The sequence below is a fragment of the Ixodes scapularis genome, unplaced genomic scaffold (genome assembly GCF_016920785.2).
Source record: "Ixodes scapularis isolate PalLabHiFi unplaced genomic scaffold, ASM1692078v2 PGA_scaffold8__174_contigs__length_109621045, whole genome shotgun sequence".
In the NCBI taxonomy this organism is placed as follows: domain Eukaryota; kingdom Metazoa; phylum Arthropoda; class Arachnida; order Ixodida; family Ixodidae; genus Ixodes; species Ixodes scapularis.
In genome coordinates, this window is record NW_024609883.1 from 22,288,950 (window position 1) to 22,315,999 (window position 27,050).

The 27,050-nt window shown below is 46.6% G+C and overlaps 1 protein-coding gene across 1 annotated transcript in view; it reads right to left on the reverse strand.

Moving 5' to 3' along the window:
• The window catches only part of LOC115324735 (laminin subunit alpha-1), a 143,585-nt gene that overhangs the window by 9,897 nt on the left and 106,638 nt on the right, over nt 1–27,050 (reverse strand). The window contains exons 35-57 of the mRNA XM_029985369.4: nt 23,672–23,814; nt 20,861–20,968; nt 20,690–20,801; nt 20,478–20,628; nt 19,650–19,848; nt 16,161–16,277; nt 13,762–13,922; nt 10,859–10,997; nt 10,677–10,785; nt 10,297–10,587; nt 8,994–9,148; nt 8,352–8,510; nt 8,127–8,281; nt 7,859–8,015; nt 7,168–7,289; nt 6,935–7,097; nt 6,719–6,866; nt 4,676–4,799; nt 4,480–4,600; nt 4,226–4,390; nt 3,781–3,920; nt 2,381–2,569; nt 488–718 (exon numbers count right to left, since the gene is read on the reverse strand). Coding sequence (XP_029841229.2) covers nt 488–718; nt 2,381–2,569; nt 3,781–3,920; nt 4,226–4,390; nt 4,480–4,600; nt 4,676–4,799; nt 6,719–6,866; nt 6,935–7,097; nt 7,168–7,289; nt 7,859–8,015; nt 8,127–8,281; nt 8,352–8,510; nt 8,994–9,148; nt 10,297–10,587; nt 10,677–10,785; nt 10,859–10,997; nt 13,762–13,922; nt 16,161–16,277; nt 19,650–19,848; nt 20,478–20,628; nt 20,690–20,801; nt 20,861–20,968; nt 23,672–23,814 — 3,559 coding nt within the window. The remainder of the gene's footprint in view (nt 1–487; nt 719–2,380; nt 2,570–3,780; nt 3,921–4,225; nt 4,391–4,479; nt 4,601–4,675; nt 4,800–6,718; nt 6,867–6,934; nt 7,098–7,167; nt 7,290–7,858; nt 8,016–8,126; nt 8,282–8,351; nt 8,511–8,993; nt 9,149–10,296; nt 10,588–10,676; nt 10,786–10,858; nt 10,998–13,761; nt 13,923–16,160; nt 16,278–19,649; nt 19,849–20,477; nt 20,629–20,689; nt 20,802–20,860; nt 20,969–23,671; nt 23,815–27,050) is intronic.

A 27,050-nucleotide genomic window follows, 5' to 3' on the forward strand; every position in this document is an offset into this window, starting at 1 on the left:
CTGGCACTGCATTTCACCGACCAGAAAGCAGTAATAGTGAAGTCGAAATGCAACTCGGAACTCAGCACTACCTATGAGCAATAAAAAAAGATTCAGCACCATCAGCACTACCTACGAACAATAAAATCAGTATCATCAGCACCACCAGAGCTTCGCCCCAATTAACATCATTCACCACGTGGAGATGCGGTCTTTGTAGTAATATCCTAATGATGGTAAGACCTGACACGGAAGTTGAATAAAGGAAAACACACAGTGGAAGGCATAAAAAGGGGAGAATTGACAACCTCTCAAATTCAGCTACAAGGTTTATTTCGCCGGTAATTATACTACACCCCCTTTCTAATGTGAAGAAAACAAACGAAAGTGACACGTTTGCGTTAATGACGTTGAATTGCTCGCAGGTGTAGCCAAGTTTAAAACGTTGACTCCGGTTGTCTGTCAGCGACCAGGATTGCAGGGCATAACCCAAAGAGGTTCCACTCACTCTGCCTTGAAGTGGACAACGTCGTGGAGCCGGACGTAGCTGTGCACGCTGTCGCCAAACTTGACGGCGCCCTCCTGGACGTCGTGGCTAGGAGCATCCGCGCACTGGTCCTGCTCCTGCTCCGTGAGCACCTCCATGCGGTCGTGCTCTACCGGGGCCGGCCGGGGACGTCGCAAGGGTCGGCCAATGCCCGCCCCCTCGTGGGACACGGGCGAGTTGAAGCCCAGCAACCTGCGTGGGCGTAAACAAGTATCTGTACCCACCGGTGGTCTGCGTAAAACGGAGGCCAATACTTGGTTCTTTGCCTACCAAGTTCATTTTAATAACAAAGAGGACATCGGGAGACTGGTGGAAGTTATCTAGGGAGAATCGAATGGCGTACAACTAGGATAGGTGGTGCAAGCTACCACCCAATATAAAGGGTACAGCTGTTAGCATCCTTCCATCGAGGTTAACAGTTCATAATAGAGCTTTTGCGAAATGTGCAGCACCCTCTGTGGAGTCAAAAGGAATTCTCCAACACAAGAGAGGGCAGGCGAGCAAGTGCGTTACCCTGCCTTAAAGAAATACCACAACGAAATTTCGGCGCTTATTTTTTGGTCTATATGTGTTCAAAGGAGCAGTATCACATCGAACACACCAATATCTTGTTAAAAAAGTCACGAAAAGGAATTTTAAAACAAATTATACGATTAGCAAAGAGCACCTGGTGGATGTCACTAACGCCTCGTTTGTAATACCTGTCTAGAACCTTGAGAGGTAGTGACAGTAACTGTCTCGCCTCCGGTTACGACGAGAAAAGAGGGGAAGGAGGAACTCCCCTCTTCCCGAGAATCCCTTTTGCGTGACCCAGAAGTCGCTATTGTCCCTCTACAAGATTATAGAAGATTAACCCGCCACTCAAAATTTGTACAAAAGCAGCCGGTTCGGTGGCTGGAACGACTAGGCCATCCTCTCGACGTCAGCCTCGCCGTAGCTTTGCTCGTCCCGAGACGAACTACGTCACAATTGCGTTAAATGTCACGTGGTCTCCGCTGACTGCTCTCCGAGCGCTTGCCAGAGTGGGTCATTTATAACGAAAAATACAGCCACCAGGCTCAGAATACAAACGTGCGATTGTCATTTACGGATATTCAACCTATTTTTGAATACAACAGTTATATTTCAAATTTCGTTAAAGTATCCCTTTAAGCTCTTTAGTGTCAGATGGTAAATGCCGCAGGAAAAAGGTTATACAGGGCGTTCTCGAAATTTGTATCTTGATTCGCGTGCAAACTTTTGAATTTTCATAAATGGTCTGTTGGAATAATCGTCTTGGCGACATCGTGAACTAAAGTGATCGTACCACATTGAGTGCACAGCTCACCTAATACCGCGTTTTTTCTAATAATGGACGCACCGTGCACTGGCTTTCTTGCAGACTACTGGGATAGCCAACCACTGCGGATTGACAAGGAGCCGGCTACCTACAGCACAGATGTAACGCCCTCACGTGAAAATGCTATCTGCAGATCACATTTTCGTGGAGAACCATTGTTTTTACTTTGTTATTTGTAACCTTCCTTATTCAAGACTTGGAGATTGGCTCAATGTGTGCTCTTCGAGAAAGCGGACGCGTGGGCCTTGTTTGTATAGAGTGTGTCTATTACTCGAGAATATATAAGATATTTTATATCTCTTCGTAAAATGCTTTTTAGGTATTTTCGTATAACGAGCGTGTGCTACAGCTTTTGCTTGTATTTATGATCCTATACAATAGTGCTTAGTCCTTTCGTATTGCCGGTACCCCCCATTTTAGTCACATCGGTTCTGTGTGCTTTCACATCGAAAACTGCACAGCATGTTGCTGAATCGGCCCACATGCTCTAATTCAACATGGCTTTGTTCACTCACACGTCATTGAAGACGGCATCCTTAATGGTGCCCACAAAGCTCTCCCGGGTGGCGGCCTGGGCACCAATAGCAATGCCGCTCCGGATGCCTCCGAAGAAGAGGCCCCCTTGGGGGGGACCCTCCACCTCCAGGGTCCCTTTGGGAAGGCGCAAAGTTCCGATCTCCGTGTCGTCCACGTTCACCTGGACCCTGCAGGTGCCAAAAACCTGTCACCCCTGTTTGTACCACACTGTCCTTATGACACTATAATTACTAGGAAAAGTAATTGTCTTGTACATATGTCTAGGCAGAGGAAAGTTAAATGAGAAATGGTAGTCAATGCAGTACCACTGCTAGCCTTGGGCCCAGGCATGTAGGCGGGGGGCGGGGCAGGGCGGGGCATGGGGCCTCGCCCCTCCCCCAAAATCTTTCATTTTGCTGGGACCTCCTTTCCCCCCTACCCTCATACAGCATTTTGTCATGGGTAAGACCCCCCCTTCCCCCCTTCCCTTCCTTTCCCTTCCCTTCCTCTCCCCTCTCTCCCCCCCCCCCCTGAAACAAAATCCTGGCTGCAAAGGACGAGGGACTTGATGAAGAAAGACACAAACACAGCCTTCAGTGTGCATCGCAGTAGCGATACACTATCACACGCTGGTACGATGCTCACCCAGATCGATAAGGGAAGAGGTAAAGATTGAACCCATGATCACTGGGTTGTGCAGTAAGAGCTTTTGGCCCACGTGCTCCAAGCCGTGGTGCGTTAACACCCTCAATCACCGATCTCCAAATTTCTAAAACCAAATATATAGATTTCTACTTTACGGTGAAGGCTGCTGACCCTTCGTTAGATCTTGAAGGATTACCAGAAGTTATAGTCTACTCTGTTTGGCCAAAAGCTATTGTGACCTTTATTTGCCTCTTCAGAAATTACACCTTTGTTGGATCAGACCATTGTAGCGATACTTGCACATTTTTGAAAAATATTTTATGGAACTATTCGTTTTATAGAACGCTTTAACGAAAATTTGGAAATGTATCGTAAGGGCACAATGAGACTTTGGCATCAGCCAAGATCCGAACGTTTGGCATAAAGAGCTGGGCGTGGCGAGTAGCAGGTTTTTTTTACAAAAATTCGTACCTGTCAATGGAGAGTGCAAGTGAACAAGTGAAGCTGTAATTAAGCGCGTAACTCTGAATCACATTTTAATTTGCGGCTTTGGTTTACTTAAAAAGAGCAAGGAATGCAGGATTGTTCAAAAGAAAGCCGGGAGGTAATATGTAGAAATATAGCTTCAACGTGTAAACATTACAAAGCTGTATAGTTCCCTCTTTTATGTATGAGTATGGTCTATTGGTTAATAGTTTTTTTTTTATCCCAGAAATTCCAGCCTCGAGGCCACGCGTCAAACAAAGCCACTCACTTTCGGTGCCTCTTCAGAACTGTAAGCGTGTGGAACTTGTTGTCATTGTACCGCTGCTCCGAGCGCAGTGCCACCTCGCCAGGTCCTCCGTTCAGACGAAGCTCAAGGTGACCGTCCTTCAGGGCCACCGAGTAATAATGCTGGCAAGAATCGGAAGGGAAAGCCAAATTGTGAAGAGCTTGAGAGTATACTTCACTCCGTTTCACCTTAGGATGGATCGCAGCGATGGCGCTACAAGCCATCGCAGCCAACTCTGCGCTGTGAACTTATGGCATGACTACGCGCTGTGCTCTTTCCGTAGGTCAGGCGGGACTCGCACAGAATGGGAATGGTTTCGAGGGCTTGGCTTCCTCCGTGGTTCATTGTGAGGTGAAACGAAGTAGAGTTGACGAAAAATAGTGAAGGGAGCAAAAAACCCCGTAAGTTCATCACAAACAAGACTTACATCCCGCTTCGCGTCGGCACCTTGGACTGAAGAAAACGTAGAGATCATAAGAAGACCTTCAGTTTGAGTTGATTGGAAGGTGAACCCGTAATTGCCCTCAGCGGCCAGGGTTTTCCCCTTCAGTTCCAAGTAGCCTGTCCCTTTGAAGCTCACCAGCTTCACTTTCTGTTACCAAGTAGAAATTATATATGTATTAGTAACCAAGAAGGAGATCCGGGAGAATGCAACCGAAACCAGACTGAAAAGAAACTTGCCCTGTCCGAGCAGCCAGGATCAACACCGTACGCCTCATATTTGAGTAAGTCCAGCGGTGTAGTCTCAACTTGTAGATCTTTCATGCAGCCAATGAAACTCTGGAAGCCCACAGTACTGAACCTGCATTGAAGCATTACTTTAGTGAGTACATTTTCGAATCGCTCAAAGTCGCTGTTGGATCTCAAACTTTGATACCTTGACCCATCAAAATCGGGGGGCACGGCGCCGAAGTAGAGCTTGCTGTCCTTCAGCTGAAGTTCACCCACAGTGCGCCGCGGGAGCTCTCCTTGCACCTGCTCATCTTCGACATATAGTACCCCTAGGCGAGAAGAGAGAAATATTCGTTCTGAGAATTCCAAATTATAAACATCAACACGCGTCGAGCTTATTTAAAAACAAGTAGCAAAAAGGCCAAACACAACACACTGCAGATGTGCTCTAAGAATTTTACGAAAGGTTTTTGGAGACAATATTAAGGCCAGTTCAGACACTTGCGTTTGACTGCGGTGCGTTCGGCTACGGAAGCGCGACTGCGGTCCGATACGGAGTACGCTTGCGCAGAGCTTGTGCACACAGTTGCGTCGAAGCGCCGTCCGCCGCAGTCAAGAACCAATAGGAGCTTGCTATCGGCTCTTGCGGCGCACCAATCGAAACCGCGACTTGCAGAGCGAATGAAGTCAAGCAACTATGATCACAACGAACTTGGCGGCGTCCAGCGGTAGCGTCGCGACTTTTCCGTGTCCGCCGGGGTTGTCGAGACTGGAACAAACAGAAAACCTCAGGAATCTCTTTCTAGACTGCGTGCGGGGCTACGTTGCACAGGCCGGCAGTGAGACGAACTGGCCCCTGGTTGTGCGAGCTAACACCGCGATGATCTTGCTCCAGCGACGGCGCCACCCCGGCCGCGAGTCTGACCGGCTCGTGTCGTAGAGCCAGGGTTGCGATTCGACGTGCATGATGAGCGCCTCCTGGTCGCTCACCGTGGGCTCCCCTGGCTTTTGTTGGGCTCCTCTTGATTCCATTCTGCAGGGAATGCTTGATCTCGACTCGAATACGAACACACGACCGTCACCGGCGCAGCAGACGTCCCCGACCGGAAAAACGGGACGAACCGGATGTAGTTGCCACCGCCGCGCATGCGCTTCGGCGTTCTTTTTTTCGCGAATTGTGATTGGTCCACCGCAACCCACCGCACGCCCCTCCAGACTGGAAAGTTCAGCCTGGCCCAACTCTGCTGCGGTGCGTTGCGGAACGCCAAGCGTCGTCGGTTGCTAGGCGACCCGCTTCTGCAGTCGACCGCAAGCATGCCGTACCGCACTGGAACGCAGTCAAACGCAACTGTCTGAACTGGCCTTTACACTTTTTTCCGCATTGGCCTGCATAGTTTCCCAGCTAGGGCTCCGACCTTATTATGTGGCGTTGAATATTGTGTGGCGTCGAACGTCACACGATATTCAACGGCAATCGCACCAACCGCGCAATTTGCTGTACCAGCTCGTCTGACAAGCGAGTCAGTTCATGGCGTGTTCCCGCGTTTTTATCCGCGATTTGCGTGCGCGTTATCGGATTCCGTATCACTTGAGTTGTTTCCATGTTGCACCGTGAAACGCGAATCTGCTGCGTCCGCGATTTGCGGTATTCGTTTCCGTGAGATGCGAGTTCTCGGCGAGTTTCAGCGGGTCCTTCGCACCTTGAAACGCAAATCTTCTGCATCCGCAACATGCGGTATTCTTTCCCAGGGCACGGGTGTTTGTAGCGAATTACCGGGTGTTTATCGCATCGTGAAACGCGAATTTGCGGTGTCCGCGATCTGCGGTATCATTTTCCGTTTCACATTCTTTGTAGCTGGTGCCAAGGTGTTTATCATTATTTTTGGTAAAGTTTTGCTGTGGTATCTCCAAAGATAGCCCACACTATGTTTTTCACCATTTATCTCTTCATTTTGGTTGGGTGTTATTTCGGAACTTTACGTGGGTAGAAGTACTCGTTACTACTAACGCCTTACGTACACATCTGGTCACAATAAATCTTCTGTATTCTGCTGAGGCATGAGAACTCGTTACTAGTAACGCCTTGGGTAGATGTCTGGTGACAATTATTCCTCAGTATTCCGCTGAGGCGTGCTTGATGCCCTTTTGTTGGTTTGGTACGTAAAACCCCCTAATTTGACTTCGCAACGGCGAAGTGCACTTGTCATAGTTCGCAGAGCGGTTGAATAGGCACAAGCGGCTAACACACCTTCGAGTTTGTTGCGGTGGGCAGACAGCCTCGTCCAGTTGCCCGTGTTGTACTTGCGCTTGCTTCGGAGCTCCATTGGGGCATTGGATCCAAGCTTAAACTGAAACACGACGTAGCCGCCGCGCAGTCCCAGCGACATGAAGTCACCCTAAAATGGGAAGAAGGTACGTTGTGGCTCAATGTACTTGGAGAAGGCGATAAAACACAGCTACTCACGGTCACATGGTTAGGACACAGGAAGAGAAGTGCATCTTCATCGAAGGTCTTGATGAGCATGGACACGTCGTAGTTGTGCTTGTCGTACCTCCGGATCTGGGGCAATATGGAATAGCCCTCACCCTTGAAGTTGTATGAACTTGGATCCACGTCTTCGGTAGGGCTGTATAGGATTGCGCGTTTGTCATGTTTGTCGTTTTCTTCGTATTCCGTAGACCGCAGCAGGTACCTACCCAGACTTGCAGCCATCACATCCTTCGTTCGTGAGGAAGTTCCAGAGACCGACTTGTTTTCCGTCCAGAATTACCTCGTGCAGACATCCCACAAACGTCGTGGCCGTCAGTTCGCGGGCAGCCTGAAATGCAAATCCCTATCATTATCGAAAAAAAAAGAATAAAATGGCAACGCTTTGAAGTTCCGTCATGCATGGAATGTAGCATTTATGGAGCTACCGTTTAAATTTGTTTTGAAGGCAACCACTTTCTTGTCTGTCGCTTCCCATTATCACTCCACAGCCAATGAGACAGTGGCGTTCCGTTATGAAGGCCAAAGAAGGAATCAGGCAGCGCATGAAGATAACGAGCCCCGCGACTGACCAAGTAAGAACGGCAGGCAGGGCTTATTATGTCCCATGCGCTGTCTGATTCCTTCTTCGGCGTTCATAATGAGTAACTCTGCGATTTGATTGGCTGCTGAGTGATAATGAGAAGCGCGCGGTTCCGAAGAGAGTCATTTCGCGTGCACCTCAGTTGGATATGTGCGCCATCTTCAGCTGCCGCATGCTCCCTATAGCTCACATGATGTTAATTTTCTCAGCGGTTAAATGCATGGGTGGACGGACGGACGAAGTTTATGAAATTTGGGGGTTCCGTCAGAAAGCATTGCGTAGTTTGAAAAGTCCTAGGAAGCTTCGATCGTACTTACCGGAATGTCATCCGGGATGCGCCCGACGTACAGGTGCGAACTGGCATCAAGGTCCATCTTTCCAAAGCCAGCTGGAGCGGCACCTGTGATCTCCTCGGGGTCGTCACGCGCACCGTCGGGCTTGCGCTTGACGCTAAGCGTCGCTACGTTCCCCACCCTAAGAGAAGGTGCCAGACGTCACTAGGTGTAACAGTCGCACCTGGCAACTCAATTACCGGTCTCTCGCGAAACCAACATTCCATCGATCGATAACTGACGCAGAACTTGCCTGAACACTTCCACCTTGTACCAGCGAGAGTCTCGCTCCAGCTGCCTCTCGTTCGTTTCAATGACCATGTTGTGGGTGATGCTGTGGGTGCCTCCGCCGGCGTTCCAAGAAAACTTGATTTTCCTATTGACCATCTCAATGGCCATAAAGTCATCCTGCGGTACCATAGAAGTGCTTTGATAGCAGCACTTAAAACCTGATCCGCTATGTGGGAACAACACTTGCCTTTCCTTTAGAGTTGGCAATAAAGAAAAGTAGGCTGTTTTGATCTTCTTCCTTGATGGCATAGTTGAGGACAATGCTGTTTGTTGTGGTTGATTCAATCTCGGGTCGGAAAGAGCGGGAACACTCGCCCTCTTGGTCGGCGCTAAGAGACACCCTTATCTGAAAAAAAAAAAAAAAAGCTTTTTTCAACTCCCTGTAACGCCGAATCGGAGCGCAGCTCTTGAGGAGGAGGATGGAAGCGTACTGAGGGATAGGCGACTCCTTGAGGTCACGTGACCTCAGGGGGGGGGGGGGGTCGTGTGACGTCAGGGGAGTCACGTGACGTCAGGGGAGTCACGTGACCTCGGGGGAAGGGGGGGTCACGTGGCCTCAGGGGGTCACGTGATTTGGGGGTCACGTGACCTTGCGGTTACGCCGAAGCCGCTCAAGCCGGAAACGGGCCCCTAAGAGCTGCGCTCTAAAAATAATGAAACACTTAAATCGCGCACAGTCGAAGGGTTGTTCAAAGTATAGAGACAGAGTAGTAGTATTTTAGCGGCATATGTATTGGAGGTATCTCCGATCTACAAACTCCTTCGTCCTAAACTTGGGCCCTTGTTGCCTAGAAAGTTTCCAAATGAAGTTCAGACAAAATATGCTCACGCTGGAAGCCCGTTGCCTGGCCAGCAGGACTTTGTCACGCAGTTCCTCCAGGTTCAGCTGCAGCTGGTTGTGAGTCTTGCGTGCTCTTGCAGCCGATTGCTCCGAGCGAGTGGCCAACTGGTCTGCTCGCTTGATGCCCCGTTGAGCGTCGTCAACTAGAAAGAGATGACGCCGCTCTTAGTATCTTTCTGCAGACCCTTACATGAGCAGCTAATCAGCTTCGGAAGGTAGTCTATCTGCAAGAAAATAGTGTTTTCTTTCTTTTCGTCGCTAAAATAAACTACCCATCGGGGATAGCTCAGTCTCCGCCCAAATGTAGCACTAGCGGTTGGTACCAGAGGTCAGTGTGTCAGGGCTTGCCGATATCTGGTTCAAGAGGTATGACTATTTCCTGAAATATTAAACGGAGAGATGATGGTTGGTGAAGCCCACGAATGCATGGAGATAAATGGCGTGAAATATCGGGAACGGGCCCCATTTTCTCTCTGAAATTTTTCTAAGATTCCCTTTAGATTTTCAGTCAAATATTTAACAGTAAAGTTTCAAGCTTAAGAATGCATTCCGAACCGCTAGCACTACATTTTGGCGTAGACTGAGCGTTCGCCAATGCGTCGTTGACTTTGCAGTAGCGATTTTCCAGACTATAGTCCGCAGGGGCAAATATGGGGTAAAAAAAAGTATTTGCTTAGATAGTCTGTTCCCGGTACATAGTCCGCACTTAGTGCCTTGTCAAAACGTAAAAATTATCATTCACAGCACGCCTGGACAAGTGCCTCCCATTTTAGCTTTTAAAAAAGCTTGTATCATACATAAATCAATGTTACTATACTTCGTTATTCATAAAATCTTTCACGTATCGTCACAGTGAACGATCTAGAAAAACAATCATCCTCGTATATAGTCCACACATGTAGATGTGCACATCGGGTAAAATTTATCCTTTTTAAACATGTATAGTCCGTGGACTATAGTCCAGAAAATACGGCAATTAAAATAAAAGCACTGCACAGTTTGTTCACGGACACCTTGCATTTTCTTTGAAACAAGAATTACCCATCTAGCCAGGTAATAGTCAAAATATTCAAAGTGCTTCAGTAGTCAAATGATATCATACCCAGTAAAACTCGAGCGTGAGAGACAAAGGTATTATAACAACAAAAATTAGAGTACCAAAAGGACAAAACATGGGTGGGATTGATGATTTCAGTATGAAGAGGGGTGTGGAATTCATTCATTCTAGTTTTCTTTTGAAGTCATCGTCAGTGAGAGCTTCGGTATCGAGTATGACAGTTGATCGACTCACTGAGGCGTGTCAGGTTATCCAGCCCTTCTGCCGAGCCCGTCTGCAGAGTGCCGATCTGGGCGTGCATTCCGGCCAGTAGGCCTAGGACGCCGTCAATGCGAACGTTGGCCGTCTCCTGCTTGCCGTAGGCGCCCCTGGCTTGCTGCAGTGCCTCTTCAAGAGGACCCGACAGGTCATGGGGCAGCTTGTCTAGTTCCCTGTTGATGGCGGCCACAGCACGGACCCCGTCCCCAATGTCGTTTTCCAGGGCTTTCAGCATGTTCTTCTTGGCTCGCATGGAATACTGCAACTCTGCAAGTGAGTAGACCCTTGGAGTGTAGCTTTCTCCTACTTCCATCTAGACGTAAGGAGCCCGCATCAGAGTTGTCATTGCATCTCACCTGGGATGTCGTCATCTCGGAGCTGCTTGGCTTGCTGAAGAAGATCTTCGCTGCGCTCTCTAGCTGCGGCCGCCTTATGCCTCAAGGACTCTCCGTTTCTGGGGTACGCCTGTCCAGTGGGAAAAGGGAAGCAACAAAGGTTTACATTTCTTGTAGGAAGCGGACAGGAGTGGAATCGATACCTCATCGAAGGCTCGGTCAGCGGCTTCTGATGCTTTGCGCGCAGCTTCTTCGGCATCCTTGAGAGCGTCCTCGATGTTCTGGTAAACCTTGGCAGCCCTTAGCGGGTACTCAGAAACCTCCTGAGTTTTCTTGAATTGGCTGCAGATAAAAAAAATAAATATGGTTGCGATAAAAAAAAGGTTACACTCCGAACGGGCATCTGGGCCGTGAGCTAAATGAAACTGGCGCAGGGCGAATGCATTTTCTTTAATGAAGCGCCTTTAGAAATCAGATAATTAGCTCAGTTTCTCAATTCGTTTTATGAAGGACATCGATTTAGGGTTAAAGTGGAATGACCTGAAGGCCCCTCTGATTTCAGCCAGAGAGTATGGAGGGTTTGGAGGAAGAGTTTTGATAATATTCCATAATCTATGTGAAAGTATTCGTTGCAGCCCTTAAATCGGCTTGCTCTGGGGTAAGCGAGTCACGTGAGGCTTATTAAAACAAGTTAAGTGACTGGGTCAAATTTCTAATGAACTCATTCGTGGTGGAGCGGGGCTTTGGTCTTCTTTTCATGAAGGCATACTGATTGTTGATTACTTCAGGAAAATCTGAACTATTCTATTTCTCTAAACTTTGTTGAAATTCCTAGAAGCAGTTTTATCAAATTTTTAGATAATGTCGGTATTCTGTACTTTCTAAATCATAAAATAACTTGCTCGGTTGATTCCTAATGTTATTTGCAGAATTAGTATGTATGTTGCAGTGCTTGTTGTGTAATATAGATACTAGGCTGTTTTTATAGTAGATGTCTCAATACAATATGGAAAAGTACACGGCACGTTACTATGCACCATTTCTTTTTAGGCTTGTGATTCTCAGTAAAACCTTCAAAGTTGTAACGCCTTCTGAGACTTGAAAGACGTCAACGAGTGAGTATAGTATGTATAATGCGGGTTCGTTTCTAAAAGTGGTGAAAATCCAGCAATTTTATTTTTATCCTGAGATGGCCGCGGAGCTAGCCACCTAAATATCTTGCCACAGTCGCACAACTATGTCGGCAGCTAGAGTGGCAGCGCCATCTTAGGAGCTGGCTGTCGTCAACTCTTCTAAAAGGGGCAGAATAGACCGTTCCTCAAATACGCAGCGCCTCCCATTGTCTTTTCGATACATTACGGCGATCCGATACGCGATGCGTCGAGGAGTACCCATGAATAAAAGGAAGTCGTTTATGGTAATGTGATAGCTTTACAAGGCCACCAACCTCAGCAGCTGCGTAAGCACGAAATGTATAGGTCGGTTGGTTCGTAACCGATAAACAATAGCGAGTTTTAGTACACCGTGTTTCCCCCTCCGCTAAGCCCCTCCGCTACCCGGAACTCTACAGCCAAGGCCATCGCGCGCCGGCGCAGTGACGGTTTCTTCGTAGCGGAGGGTTAGCAGAGAGGGAAACACGCTCTACTAAAACTGGCTAATATTGAGAAAAAAAAAATGGCAACTGGTGCCAGACAATCAATCCCGGTCGCCGGCGTGAAAGCCGACTGCGCTGCTGACTGAGATACAGACCCAGCACGCAGGAACGGGAGGAGCAGAAGCAGGTGGCGCAGAAAAAGCACGCGGAACAAGGACGAGTGGAAAGGACAGGAAAGCGCGCTTCCCTTCTCTTGGTGACCCAGAAAATTTAATGCAAAGGCTTTCTATCCGGGTGGTGCTGAATGGAAGCGTGCGCAGCATCACAAAGAGACAATGGTGTAATGTAATCTGTTCCCATACAAACCCCTGCCTTAGGCACCACCTGAACTAGGAGCACTATCTACCCCAGGCACTGAAGGACTAAGGGTCATCCTGCCTTAGGCACATCCCGAACCAAGAGCTTAATCTACCTGTAAAGCATTGAAACGCGTTTGGCAGAATGACCAAACGAGCAACTATTTTTTCTTACGAATTTACGATTTAAGAACGTAAAAAATAATTAATATTTGGGGTTGTGGGGATATTGATACAGCAGTCAGCCATGGGAAAGTTGCGACGAGTCACTCGCTGTAGATGAGAAATTTAGCCAGTTCAGTACAACCGCTAGCCTGGGATCTTTAACGTACATCATGTAGTAGTGATGGATGACCGCAGGCCCGTACGATGCTCATAAAGGTCGAAACGGGCAGAGGCGGGGATTGAGCCCAGGATCCTGGGTTCTGCAGCGCGAGCTTTCGCTCCACGTGCTCTGAGCTGGTGTGCGCTAGCCCACTCGGCCACCGAAAAGCAGGACGATAGCAAAGGAGGGTAAGTATCGGCTTTGTGATCTGTTCGCTCTGTTTTCTTTGTGTTCTGAACTCGCTGTGATAAGAGAGAAGGAATTGAGTCACTTCCAGGATGTAGCATACGCGCCGGCCGTACATCGGCATGTCCCCACAATTCACCGTGTGGCGCGATGTGGGGTTGACGAGAGGTCTTGTGGAATTTTCCAGAAATGATCATTGCCCATGATAGCGGGACTCTGGGGCATATGTATCATAGAGAGACATGTAGGATGGCCAAAAAAGAATACATGGGCCAATCACACACATGAGACATCAGGTAATCAGGTATCTCCCGGGGTTCCTATGCGCGTTGGTGCTCTAGATATCCACAGTGCGTTTGAATGCCCGCAAGCTCTCAAGAACATGTCGGTTGATGAGCCTCTCCTTATTACTGGTACTCACTGTGTCGCGTGCGGGATCTGTATGCTAGTTCTAACGGTAACCGCCGTTGAAACCCGGTACACTTTGTAGTATGTGTGGCTTTCTCATTAGTCTGGTGTGAACTGCGAGAAATCGGACCCTCTCGTGGGTGCTAATGTGGACAGGTTGCAAGATAGACTCTAGTGGGGCCTATTTGAAAATGTCTGCAGTTTAAAACTCCACAAGGTGCAGCAAGTTCAACTCACTCGGCCAGGCGTCCGACCTCGGCCATCATCTCAGCAGCGTGACGCTGGCACGTCTTGACGTATTTCTCGCGGTACTCGGGGTTGATCCTGTCCAGGAGGCCCCGTCGCTCCTCCAAGGCGTTGGTGTCGTTTTGCAGCTCCGCAAGAAGCCTGGGGAGCTCCTGCAAAGCAGGCGTGAATCGGAGGGTTACCAGAAATGTGCGGACTAAGGTGCTACAAAACCAAGCCAAACTATGTTAATTCGTTCCATCATACTTACATTTGCTCTACCTGAGAACCTTGAGAGTATGGAAACAAAATAACCGCCTAATTATGTTCCGAAATTGTTGATCGATCAAGTGCCTGGTTTCAATTATGCTTTAAAACTTCGCCTATATGATCGCCCATGTTTTCAGTGACGTAATTTGTCCACCATTTTGTTGTTGTAAGCTGTCTGGCGCGAGCCAGACTCGAGCATTCCAAGGATTTATATGACCCCTCCAATGCGTAGAGCACAGAATCTTATGTCTTACCATGCTGACATCTCAACCGGTTGCGATGCAGTCATCCTTCAAATTAGTAAATTAGTTTGGAAAACAAACTAACAACAAAATGGCGGATTGACGTCATGTACAAACACCTCATTCAAGGTGACAGGGTGCTCAACCCTTCAAATATAGCAAAATAATACATTTTCATGACACTGAACTAAGCAATAAGGTATGAATAATACTGCTATAGACAGTGTGCAGAGGTTTGAACACAAGTGCCCAACATATATCTTTGTTGAAAAGACGCTGAAATGGAGCTTGAATTTTGATTAGATGTAGCAAATTGGCGGCATCCTCTAGAGCTGTTCAATTGTATGGGACCCCTTTAGACAATACCAAATTAATAATCTAGAAAAAGTTCAAAGAATGGCAGCGAGGTTCATTTTAGCTAAATATAAGAGAACCGACTCCGTTAAAGGTATGCTGAAAGATCTCTATCTGCCACTTCTTTCTAGCCGGCGGACAACTGCAAGGTTAAAATTTCTATTTATGTTAAAAAATAATTTGTTTAACATTGACACTTCAAGGTTCTTACAACCCCGCCAATCTAGAACACATAGGAGAGGCCACACCGCGGAACTTGTGGTGGAAAGGGCGAAAAATGTCACTTTCCAGTACTCTTTCTTTCCCAGAACAATCCTAAATTGGAATAATCTTTCACAGAGCGTAGTTGATTGTGATGGTGTTGATGATTTTATGAACAATCTGCTTACTTTGTCGACCGAGCCTTAACGTAATTGTATGCCGAACTGTTACTTAGATCATATTGTTGAGTTGGTGCTGTAATGCCTTATCTGTGATTATATTGTCGTACATGATTTGATGTATTGTACAGTGGCATCTATAGAAGTCTAGAATTGTGTAATTTAACTCTATACTCATGTTTCCTAAACAATCAATCTTGCTGGTTTTTTTTTGCTCTGTATGTTACTGCTGTGCTGTAACTGGTTTTGATAATTTTTACACGTCTGATTGAAGAGCGTGCATTTCGTCATACCAGTATTCTGTATGTTTTTGTAACCATTACTCCTGTAACAACCCGATTCCGGGTGAACAGTAAATAATAAATAATAATAATAATAACGCAATAATACATACGAGAATGCCTCTTCGCGGACAGAAAGATGTGAAGCGCGCGTGATACAAAGAACACTGGGGGCGACGCACAATCCATAGGGATGAAACTTGAAGGGAACCGCTTTAGTAACACTTTCAAAGTTTGAAGGTGATGAAAAGTGTAGCTCAGGGTCAACCAGGGGGAAAACTTATGGGTCAGGCAAGGGGGAAGGGGGGGGGGGGGGGAGGGGTCTGCAGAGAAACGTGACTCCATGGGCGAAGCATTGTTCAGTTATATTGTGTTGACATAACAGTTGTTATTACACCCAGAAATAAACGGTTCATCTTAAAGAAAAAGCTGCTCGATGTCGTTTCTTTCATTAAAGAAGTCGCCCTTGGGAGGGTTGGCCGGGTTTTTTTTTGAAGACACAGGCACCAACCTGCGGCTTTTAAGAATGCATCGGCCATATGTATAGACGGCCAAACTCTTGGGGATCCGCGCAATCCATTGCCCAGAAATTTTCGAAAAAATTAGCTTGACTGTACGGTTAGAGTCAAGCGTTCGGTGTAAAATAACTCGATGAGTGAGAAAGAGGAGCTCGAGGCAAGTATTTTTTTTTATTTAGAATTTTGTTTTGTGTAAGCATGCTTTAGTTTAAAAAAATGGTTTGCTTAGAAATACTGGAAAAATTCTTAACACTCATGGCTCTTCTTACCACCGTAACAAGCATTTGGTGTTCAAGACGTTTATGTTTTCTCCAATGTCCGCCTCATACGAGGAGTGGTTCCTTATTTACTACAGAAAATGCTTACGTCAAATTTGAAGGAGGCATCGATGATGGCGTCTTTGGCCTTCCTCAACCACTCTCGTGCTTCCACAAGTGAGGCATTGGCTTTCTCCGCTTGGCCCATGCTGCCGTCTATCAGATTCTGAAAGAGGTATGAAAGGTTAGAATTTCGCGTTAAATAGGAATGCCAGCGAGGAGATTTCACTATGCACATGCCCAATGATACAATATCGCAACGCTACCCTATATCTAAAAAAGGCACGAAACCAAGAGCATTTAGTAGAAGGAACTTGTATATAACAGCCTCAGGCCCGCTGTCGATGGCTCGTTAAAGGGACACTGACCCCCCCCCCCCCCCCCCATTTTTTTCAATTATCCCCAGGCGATCTATTATTGTGTCAGAAGAATGTTCCCAATCAATATTTTGCTACAGTGTCGCATATATCTTTAATAAAGTAAAAAGAAAAAAATGCAACTGCTCTAAACCAAACCGGAAACTATACTGGGGAGGGCGAAGAAATATAGAGGAGAAAGTTACCGAAAGTCATGTGACTGTGCCACTCTTTGGTTTTTTCAATCAACATATTTGCAGCTTTTTACAAGTTACAAAAAAATGGGAATCATATTTTTTGTCTATTTTTAGTATTGAGTGTTTGCCTTCGATGACCCATGACTTTGATTATCTTTTGGTGGTTGTGTCTACTCTAAACCATGGGAACAGCACCTGACCACGGAGAAGAGAGTGAGCGCGACTCAAACCGGCCAGTTCGCTATCGGCAATTTTCGGGTGGAAATAAAACGAATTTCGAGCCGCAAATTGTGACGGCCTGGTTCTTTGTTTTCTCCTCTCCTTCGCTTTTCCTCTACGTTCAGCTGGTATTCAAGGACGCAAATTGTGTTCTGGGTAGTTGGGCTCTTGTATGTCATGTACAAATTAAAACCTTGGTGAGCATAAATACCGTGTAAGAGCCCCTCTAAGTGGCTGCTTTACAGACAGCTTCAGAGTTAAATTGGCAGCCGAAACTTTGCTACGAAATTAGCTTCACTGTGTAAGAGCGGTCTTTTATCAAAACATTGTACGGCACTCCGAAGCTTTTAGAGCGCAGCTCTTAGGCGGCCATCTCCGGCTTCAGCAGCATCGGCGTCGCCGTCGGTGTAACCGCGCGGAGCGTGATGGGTAAATTTCCCGCTAAATTTAGCGGAAACATTTCCCCGCTAAATTTATAAAAAAAAATTCCCCGCTAAGTTTAGCGGAAAAAATTCCCCGCTAAATTTAGCGGAAAGAAATTCCCCGCTAGATCTAGCGGAAAAATTACCCCGCCAAATTTAGAGGAAAATTTTTCCCTAAATGGGAGGTGAGCATGAAAGGAGGAAAGGCATAGCCCCCTCTTCGCAACTTCCCCTACTCCTCCTCAAGAGCTGTGCTCTAATTCGGCGTTACAGGGAGTTGTAAACAGCTTTTATTTTAGAGCGCAGCTCTTAGGGGCCCGTTTCCGGCTTGAGCAGCGTCAGCGTCAGCGTAACCGCGAGGTCACGCGACCCCCCAAAGGTCACGTGACCCCCGAGGTCACGTGCCCCCCCCCCCGAAGTCCCGTGACTCCCCCGAGGTCGCGTGACCCCCTAGGGTCACGTGACACCCCTGAAGTCATGTGACCCCCCTAAGGTCACGTGACCCCCATGAAGTCACGCGACCCCCCCACCCCGAGGTCACGTGAGCCCCCGACCTCACACGACCCCACCCTCCTCCGAGGTCACCTGACTGCAAGGGTCACCTATCCATCAGTACGCTTCCTCCTCCTCAAGAGCTGCGCTCTAATCCGGCGTTACAGGGAATGGTAAACGGCTTTCATTTTTTTATAAGATTACTAAGCACACCGTAAGCGTCACTCTCTCATCTTTAATCTTCAACTGATCAACTTTAACTATCGGTACTCGCTCTCACATAAGCCTGCCAAAGCCCCAAGCCCAGGCTAATCCCTCTATTCTATTACATTTTGTCTCTCTCTCTGTCAGCTCAGCACATCTCGCTATTTTGTAACCTAGATATTAGGGAATTGTAGTAGACCATTCCCGCCGCCCGCTAAGCACCCGGATAGCGCTCCGTAATCCGCCACAAGAACTTGAACTATGTAGAGAAGGCTGGCGGCGCGCATGCGCAGCTGCGGCGTTTTCTTCGGGGATACCGTAGCGGAGGAGAGAAACGACCTACTACAATTCCCTATTATCTGTTCTCCCGTATACTTGGTTTTCTTTCCTAATGCACAGCACTCCAGCGTAGTGTGGGGGAAAGCAGATATGTAGGCCTCTTATAAAAAGGGGCGCGGAAGTGCGGTGTCTATAAAGTGGCAATACAATGCACAAACTCTACTCACTTTCACCTCATGAACCGTGGCAAAAAAAAAGCCCTGCTCCTTCCGGAGCATTACTAATATGAATTTCTCCCTTTATGAGGAGAATTAAGATATATATATATATATATATATATATATATATATATATATATATATAGGTGCATTTGAGATTACATATAGGTTATCTTATTCAGACGTACACTCTTCCAAGGCCAAAAGCATCGCGCTTTCCTCCGATAACCAAAGCTTGTGAGAACTACTTTGCGCGGTCTATGAACAATGCGCAAAACTTCCTTTTTTTTTTTTTTGAGGTGGAGACGAGCATATAGTTTGTTTTAAGTGCCGTCTTCGGAACGATAACTTAGTGCAGCTCAACCTACACAAGACCGGAAGACCTGCTCTGGAGCTCCTAAAGCGGACTAGGGTGACTGAATGGGGGAGCGAGAGTATCGCCTTCCCTTTGATTTCTCCGCCAACTTTTCATTGGCGGAGAAGGGGGGACATGCGCCAAATTTGACGAAAGCGTTTGCGAGGGAGGGAGGGAGGGGGGGGGGGGGGGGGGAGCGGCTGTGCCTAGCACCGGGTTCGGGAACATATTTTCCGCACTGCGTTCGCGCAATACAGACATTACACTCAAGTCTGTTAAGCAGGAAGGTTCTTGAGCCCTCGGACATTGGTATGTATGCCTCTTAGACAAGTATAACTGCATTTTTCTTATAACGCAAGCGCTGTTTGATGGCGGCCGTGTACAAACAAACAACGACACAACGCAGTGCGTGCGCGAGCGCGCTTTCGTGGGACTTGGGAGCAGAGGTCGGCATTTTAAGTCGCCCTCACTCACCCTCACCCTCACAGCCACACTCACAGGGCCCTCATGAGTGAGGTTTGCCGAGGTATGCTTGGGAGACGCACTACGACGGATGCGCGGTGAATCGCCGCCTCATGTCGTGGTGCCTCCTGTGAGAGCAACGGTCGCTTTCCCGCATTAAATGAAGTAAAAAAATTTAGACCGTTGGGAACTCTGCTGCGCAAGTGGATCATATACGGTTACTCTAGAGCAGAAACTCCTAGCATGGCTCCGTGGTGGAAGACCAGCTGATCAGAACTCGGGCGCATTGCCAAGTGAGGAGCTATATAGTGCTTGGGGCGCGCGAATGTCGTACCTGGATGGCGTTCAGGGAGCGCAGTTGTCCCTCCAGCAGACTCAGAGCCCTGGCCGTAGGCTTCTGCACTTCGTTTTCGATGCGTCGTATCATCTCGCTCAGCAGTCGCTCCACACGGTCCAACCGCTCGGACAGGTCTCCGACTTCTTGCAGGTTCAGCACCAGGTTCCTTACGCGTTCCAGAAGCTGGTGGGCTTTCCTGGGGGACAAATATGCACGCTATCAGCGGTCGACTGGTGGACTTGTATCTAGGACTCTGTAGGGCAATAATACACTTGCAGGGATCTTCTCTAACCCCCCTTTTCCACACACACACACACACACAAAATAGTTTTTAGAAATTTAATGCCTTTAACGTGGAAAAAAAAAAAATCAACGAAATGAAAACACGTTTTGGTAGTTGCAATTGTGCCTCAACCTCCTTTTTATCTGGATTCCTTCCTTACCCTTTTTGATTTTGTGCTTTAGTTTATATAGAAAGTAAATAATAAGAAATCAAGAAGCTTTGAAATTTATCTTTTAATGTAATATATAAATGGAATTCGCAAAATATATTTTTATGGCCATCAAGAGCCAGCTATGTATATGTACATGTATCAAAATCTACATATGATTAGAATCACATGTAGATTATTTCCAAACAATAAGCACCATAAAGGGCTAGCAACAACTTGAGTTGCTGTTGCTCTGCTTACTTTATAACGATATCAATAACGATCGTTGCGGCAGCAGACAATAAGAAATATGATGATCTGAGTGTATCTTCTTAGTACGATGAGGATCGACCTCGTGCTACCGTCGTAAGCGACGAGAGCGAAAGAGACGGACCTGTTTTCTCTCTGGGCTTCGTCCAGGGGCTTTTCCATCTTTGTCTTCTGCAGCTCCCGAAGAATGCGCTTGGCTTCTTCAACAATGTGGCCGATGCTTATGGCCGCACCCCCGTGCCCAATGCCGTGGCTCTTCAGGTGGTTGACGGCATCTGCATGGCATTGCCAGAGTACACTCTAAGGATCGTGACTCGCGGCACTCTGAAGACCTACCAATGATCTCCTTCCAGTACTTGTTGATCAGCTCCAGAAGCTCGTTGGCCCTGAGTAACACCTGGTAGGCCCCGTCGACCACATCGGGCATGTTGCGCCTGGTGTCACGGGCCTGCGAGAGTAGCCAAGTCAGCCATCTTGAAAGCGCGGTGTTTGAGGAAGGCAGTATACCCTCTCCAGTAGGATGTCCGCCTGGGTCTCCAGGTTGAAGTGGAAAGAGAAGTTGGACAACACCTGGTTTCCGCTCTCCACCAAGTTCAAATAACGGTCCAGATCCGTCTGAAAGAAGAAACAAAGGGAACAGGTGTCTCGACTATCTATAGTCGGTTACAAGGCAAGAAGGTAGGAGAAGCTCCTTCCACAAGCGAGATGCGCCCGTTTCAAATCTCTCCGCAGACGAAAGAAGAGTTCACTCGAAACGCTCTTTGTTCCGCTTCAATGGATTTCAACTTGTCTCCGATCACACTATTAAAAAAGCGACCTTTGTATTCATTGGAGGGGGAACCGAGCCCCTGAGAGCAGCCTTTGTATGCATCGGAGGGGGAAGCTAATCCCCGAAAGTCGTATTTGTTTCCATCGGAGGGGGAAAACTCCAATCTAATTTAAATCCCAATTTAAAAAATACCCTTTTTCTTTCTAATGTCAGGCCTATTTTAGAATACGCTTGCGTGCTTTGGGACCCTAAAGAACGCTATCTAGAACAGAAAATAGAACAAATCCAGAGCAAAGCTGCTAGGTTCGTTACAAAAAATTACAATTTCAAACAAAGTGTTACTGCCCTAAAATGTCAATTAGACTGGGAACCTCTGAACTCTAGAAGACGCCGCCTCCGTTTAAAATTTTTACATAGAATCTATCATGATCAAACAGGACTGGATAAAACTAAATTCATTGAACTGCCACACTTCGTGTCACGTAGATTAGATCATTCCAAAAAAATTAGAGAATTTTCAGCTAGGACTAATATATTCAAATTCTCATTTTTCCCCAATACCGTTAAACAATGGAACGAATTGCCAGAGGAAACTATTTCAATTCCATCGTCTGATAATTTTTTTGATAAACTGTCACGTGATAGCTGGGAGTAAGGAAAGTGAATTTTCTCTTTGAGAATGTGCATTCAGAACGCTCGGTCTGTAACACTGTGCTATCTGTCTTCATATCTTTATTCGTACGGAAAATTACACTGTTGGCTAAAGTTTTATACCATTGTGGATCCATTTGTTCAGGTGTTATAATTTTGCAACACAATTGTTGTTGCTTTTCCTGTTTTTCCTGTGTGTTTCTGCATGTCAGAACTGTAATTCTTGTGCAAATGTATCCTCACCCCCCCCCCCCCCCCCCCCCCCTGCAATAATGCCTCTTGGCGCTGCGGGGTAACATGTAATAAATAAATAATAAATAAATAAATAAAATCTCCCTCTATTGGCTTCCACAATGCTTAGTCGAAGTCGAAAGATAAAGCAAATATGAGCAGAAAGGCAAGACCCTCCTCGCGCGTTGGCCGCGACATCACGGAAACGATGGGACGCTATGGGATGCGGAGGTGGCGGAGGGATAAATGATTCCCTCTGAGGGGCATTTGCCGCTACCTTCTTAACCTGTAACCGACTATAGCTGACTTGTACGTAGCAGATTGAAGACAGGCTGCTTATATACTCTCTTTTTCTGAGAATACTTCAAGACATGTGCATGGTTGAGGAAAAGAAAAAAAAAAAAAAACTTGTCGGGAATTGACTGTTAGCCACGAAGGAGGTTAGGAATTGAAAAAGAAAAATACACAACAATTACCCAAATAATTATCTAAAGATTACTAATTATTTTCTAAATTAGTGAAAATAAACATTTAGGTCGAAATAGACACACGCTGGAGCGTCATCGAAAAAGCCTAACTCAGCCAATTTTATTAGGGAGACTTGAGGCACGTGAAAAGCGCGGGTGTGCACTGAAGTTCTCACTCGTGCAGAAAACGAAAGTCTGGCGATGCGAATACGTGGATGACTTTGCGGATGACTTTCTTATTATGCGAGTCTTACTATCCCGCTGCACGAGCAGAAACTTCAGCCCACACTCACGCTTCACATGTGCTTTCAGTGGCTCTAAATTTGATTGATTTGGGTTTGTTTTTGATGACTAAGAAAGTTTTAGTTTGAACCGTATGTTTATTTTCACTAATTAAAAAGTTAATGATTAAGTTTTAGGAAATCAATCAGCTAATTAGTGTTTTTTTTCCAATCCTTGACGTCTGCTGCTGGACTGGCAGTTGCATAGCAATTTAAAAGTACCGTATGGACGGTGCAGTCAAAACATGACATCAATTTACGTGCTTACGTTTCCTGTAATAAGGTGGTGCACTGGGCCAGTTGGTTGAGGCTATACATGATGGGGAAAACAGCTCAGAAAACACGGAGTACAAAGAGGAACATATCATGTATGTTCCTCTTCGTAGCCCGTGTTTTCGGAGCTGTTTACTTTTCCTGCCGAAGTTTCCAGATTGAGGTTGACACGCTAGCCACTAACTACTTTATACTTAAAAACAACTGGAAGAGCAACGCACGACTATGGAGGTGAAGCCGCGTCTTTGTTTTGAGCCTCAGTGATAACTTAGTTTGTTGCTTTGCGAGCGATTGTAACGAGTGACGACATTTGATCAGCCCACGTTTCCTCAGTAGCATGTGCACGTGTGTTCATGACTGCGAGGTAAAAACGTATTGCCAACAGTGACCTGTTTTTATTTTGAGTAAATGCAAGATCAGGGTGACGTTGTGTCTCTACTTGAGAACCCCATTGGCTACAAAGAGATCCTCGCCACGCCCTCTTAGGTTACCTGTGGCCACAAAAAACAAGAGCTCAACCTCGTTAGAAGATAATCTGCAGTGCGCCAGGCCTTTGATAACATCTAGACAACAATCCAAGATAAACGACGATGAATCCTGCTCTATACGAGATAATATCGCCAGGCAGCGTTCACACTGCACTTACGCGCATGAGGCGAGTGGTTTCCTGGATTGCCAAGAGGTGAATCCAGGGAGCAGAAACAATGTCCGTTGCATTGAGGCGGTCGAGCAAGGCCAGCATTTCCTCCACGTCGTCGAGCAGGCGTCCCGTGCAGTCGTCGTCGCAGGCTGAAAGTGGAGCGTCTCTGTTTTGAACCTCACACTGCCACACTATTTCGCTACGAGGAAACGCCTATGTTCAGCCACCACCCTAATGAACATTCTCAAGTGCTAAGTGTAGTCTTGTGCGCAGAGTGGATTTTGAGTTCGAAGCGAATTCGAAGCGAATAGTGGTCTTGGCCGAATATTTTCGAATCGAATATCGAATAGTTTTTCCGTGCCTTTCACTACCATAACATAATGCTTAGACAAAACCCCAGCGAAACTTGTGAAGGTTGTTTCACCTGTTCATTTATAAGCCAAGTTTAATCTATCTATATTTATGCACTGAGACCTCAGAAGGTCTGATGTCTTGGGATGGTAAGTAAACAACAAGTTTGACATAAAATGAATCCAATGGAAATGGCCAACTGTATACCCAATTGAGTAAATTTACAAATCTTAAATATACTCTCTTTAATTTCGAGTTAAAAAAAATGACTTGCGCATGGTGAATGCAGGTTTTAAGGGCATCTCTGCCCAACATATACTCTTGCAAAACAGTCAGTTTAATTTTAAAACGTTTACTACAATGTAGATACTGTAAAATCCTTAATGTTCACGAGCTCTTAATTTTCGCGAATATCGCGAGTTGAAAAATTTGTGATACTTAAAGGCACGCGAAAATTTTGGTCTTCAAGAATTTCAATGCAGGTCTCTGGAATTCGCAAACTTTATTGGCCGCGATATGTCCTCTGTGACCGATTCGCGAAAAATAGGGGCCCCGAAAATAAAGGGTTTTACAGTATACACATTCACAAAGTTTCCATTTATTTTCATATACAGCCGGCACGCGTGCACCATCGCGCTTTGAATGTATGGTTTTCGTCCAAGCACGCAACTGCGATATTCATACTTTTCCAAAGGTTTATTGCGGCGGGTTACTCCGTTGAGTGCGCTTCTTAACGAGCACCGATGTAATGCGGAGAAGCACCACCCGCGGAGCTTGCTTTTGCGGTATTGCTTCTCCGCAGTGCACCGGTGCTCGGTAAGAAGCGCACTCAACGGGGCTAACCCACCGCAATCAACACTTCGAAGAACGCGAATATTGAAGTTCTTCTCGAAGCGAATATCGAATATTGTATTATTCGGAACTACTATTCGAAATTTCGAATATTCGCACAACCCTAGTAAGTGTCATTCGTGTGTGCTGTTCAAATTCTCATATCATTATAGTAAAAGAATATTATGAAATGCCCCGAATTCCCGTGTCATTGAAAAAATCTGCAGCGTGCGGCCCTCTTAAACTTTAAATCACGGCATTTGGCACTTAAAGGGGCACCGACGTCATTTTTGAAAAAGGTCGTTTTTGATCTTATATTGTTTAAAATCTGTTAGTTCCCGCATATAACAAGTCCTATATTACAAAACCGCCTATTCCTCTCAGGGCAATAAAAAAAACGTGGATTCTTTTTTTCTCGCGGACTACATTGTGTGAACCAATGAAAGCCCTACAATACGCGCAGATTCCGAATGATTTTATTATAACTCGTTTCGAAGAGAGTCTGTTAGGTACACACTCGGATAAGAAGTGGACGCCCGCCGTCGTCTACTTCACTGGGAAGAAACTTCCCAAAAAGGGCGTATCGCGATCTTTGAACACGCTTTTAACGAGGAAATAGGCTACGCACGATTGTGATTTCGGGTTTGTTGGGATGCTTTGAGCGTCTAGATTGAGCTGTCACCGCAAAAGGACGATTTCAGAATCGACTTCAGTGCCCCTTTAAGCTTGAGATCACGGCATTCTTTATGTTTCTAGCATCTGTTACACCTAATTGACCGAATAATGGGAAAATATTGTGTCGTGACACCTAGATTTTAACCTGTGCTTTTGTGCCTGTTTTTCAACTAGCTTTTGCTCACACTCCGACGTATAATGAAACATACTACACTCTATCAAGTGATTGGAAAGCATAAAATTACGTTGTGCTCCACTAAGTGCCGCCTGGCACTTTTTTTTTGTCTAAGCGTTTTTTGGATTTTACTATTTGATAAGACGACATGAAGAATTTGTTTAGCGCTGTAAAGGTTGTAAACGAGAGCGCATGAAGATAGTTTCTCTGCGAAACTGCTCGACGCAGCGACAAACTGCGCCGATCTATGATTTCACGCTATACTTCGTTTCACCTTAAGTGCAGACACACCCGACGAGCTGATTTGACCAGTCCGACAGCGTCAAAAGCGCATAATCTTGGCGTTCGTCATGTTTTTGTGCGTATTCTATCATCGCTGAACCAGTCATAAATAGAAAGGGCCCAGTGACGTTTGTTTTGACGTTGCTTGATTGCTCATATTAGCTCGTAGCGTTGGCTGCGACTGGCCTCAAGCTGAAAAGAAGTGCCTCATAAGCTACGTTCTCTTGTACCAATGTATGGGTGCGATAACATCGATATAACGTGTTTTAACGGAAAGCATTAACTGTCCGATGGAGCGAAGCTGGAGTTGTCTGTAACCGTCTGTAGCAGCGAAACGGCACCTGAATCCCCATTTGCCGAAAGCATAGCAACGCAGATGCTTCGTCACGGAAGCCTGCGGGGCTCTCAAGGTCAAAGCGGACGCGTCTCAGAAATAAAACGCAAAGAAAAGCACAGCAACGCTGATGCATTGTCACGGGAGCCGTGGAGCCGGCGGGGTTCGCCGCGCCTGCGCAGTGGGGGAGCGTGAAATTACCGCCGGTGCGCCGGCTGAAGATGGAAGACGTAGCGCGCTGTTTGTAGTAATGCGCTGCGTGTAGGAATGCTTTCGCATTCCTACATGTAAGCAGTCTTAAGTGTCTCTGCCAAATTTTTGATTCCACTAAAGGGAGACGACGACTCTCCTGTCTGCAGAAATCAGCGTGAAAAAGGCTGAAACAATGCTGTGTTCGCACTGCGGACGCAACGCGCCGATTTTTCATAACACACGCAAACGTAGGCGCAAGAAGCAGAACGATTTCGTTTTGACTACAAGCTATCGCGGTCTGAACGAACTCGTTTCGCTCGTTGCGCTTAGGTTACCGTGTGTTAAGAAAGATCGACGCGTGCGTCCGTAGTGTAACCATAGCAGGAGTCTTTGGGTATCTAGGGGTCCGTAATATGGCACAAAAAAAAAACCAAAGGGGACCCTTATTGACACCAGCGGCCGACCCCTCAACACCGCTATAATTTGCATACGGTGGTGGCTGACTGGTGAATACTAGTACCTGTGGGCATATTAGGCGCAGAAAT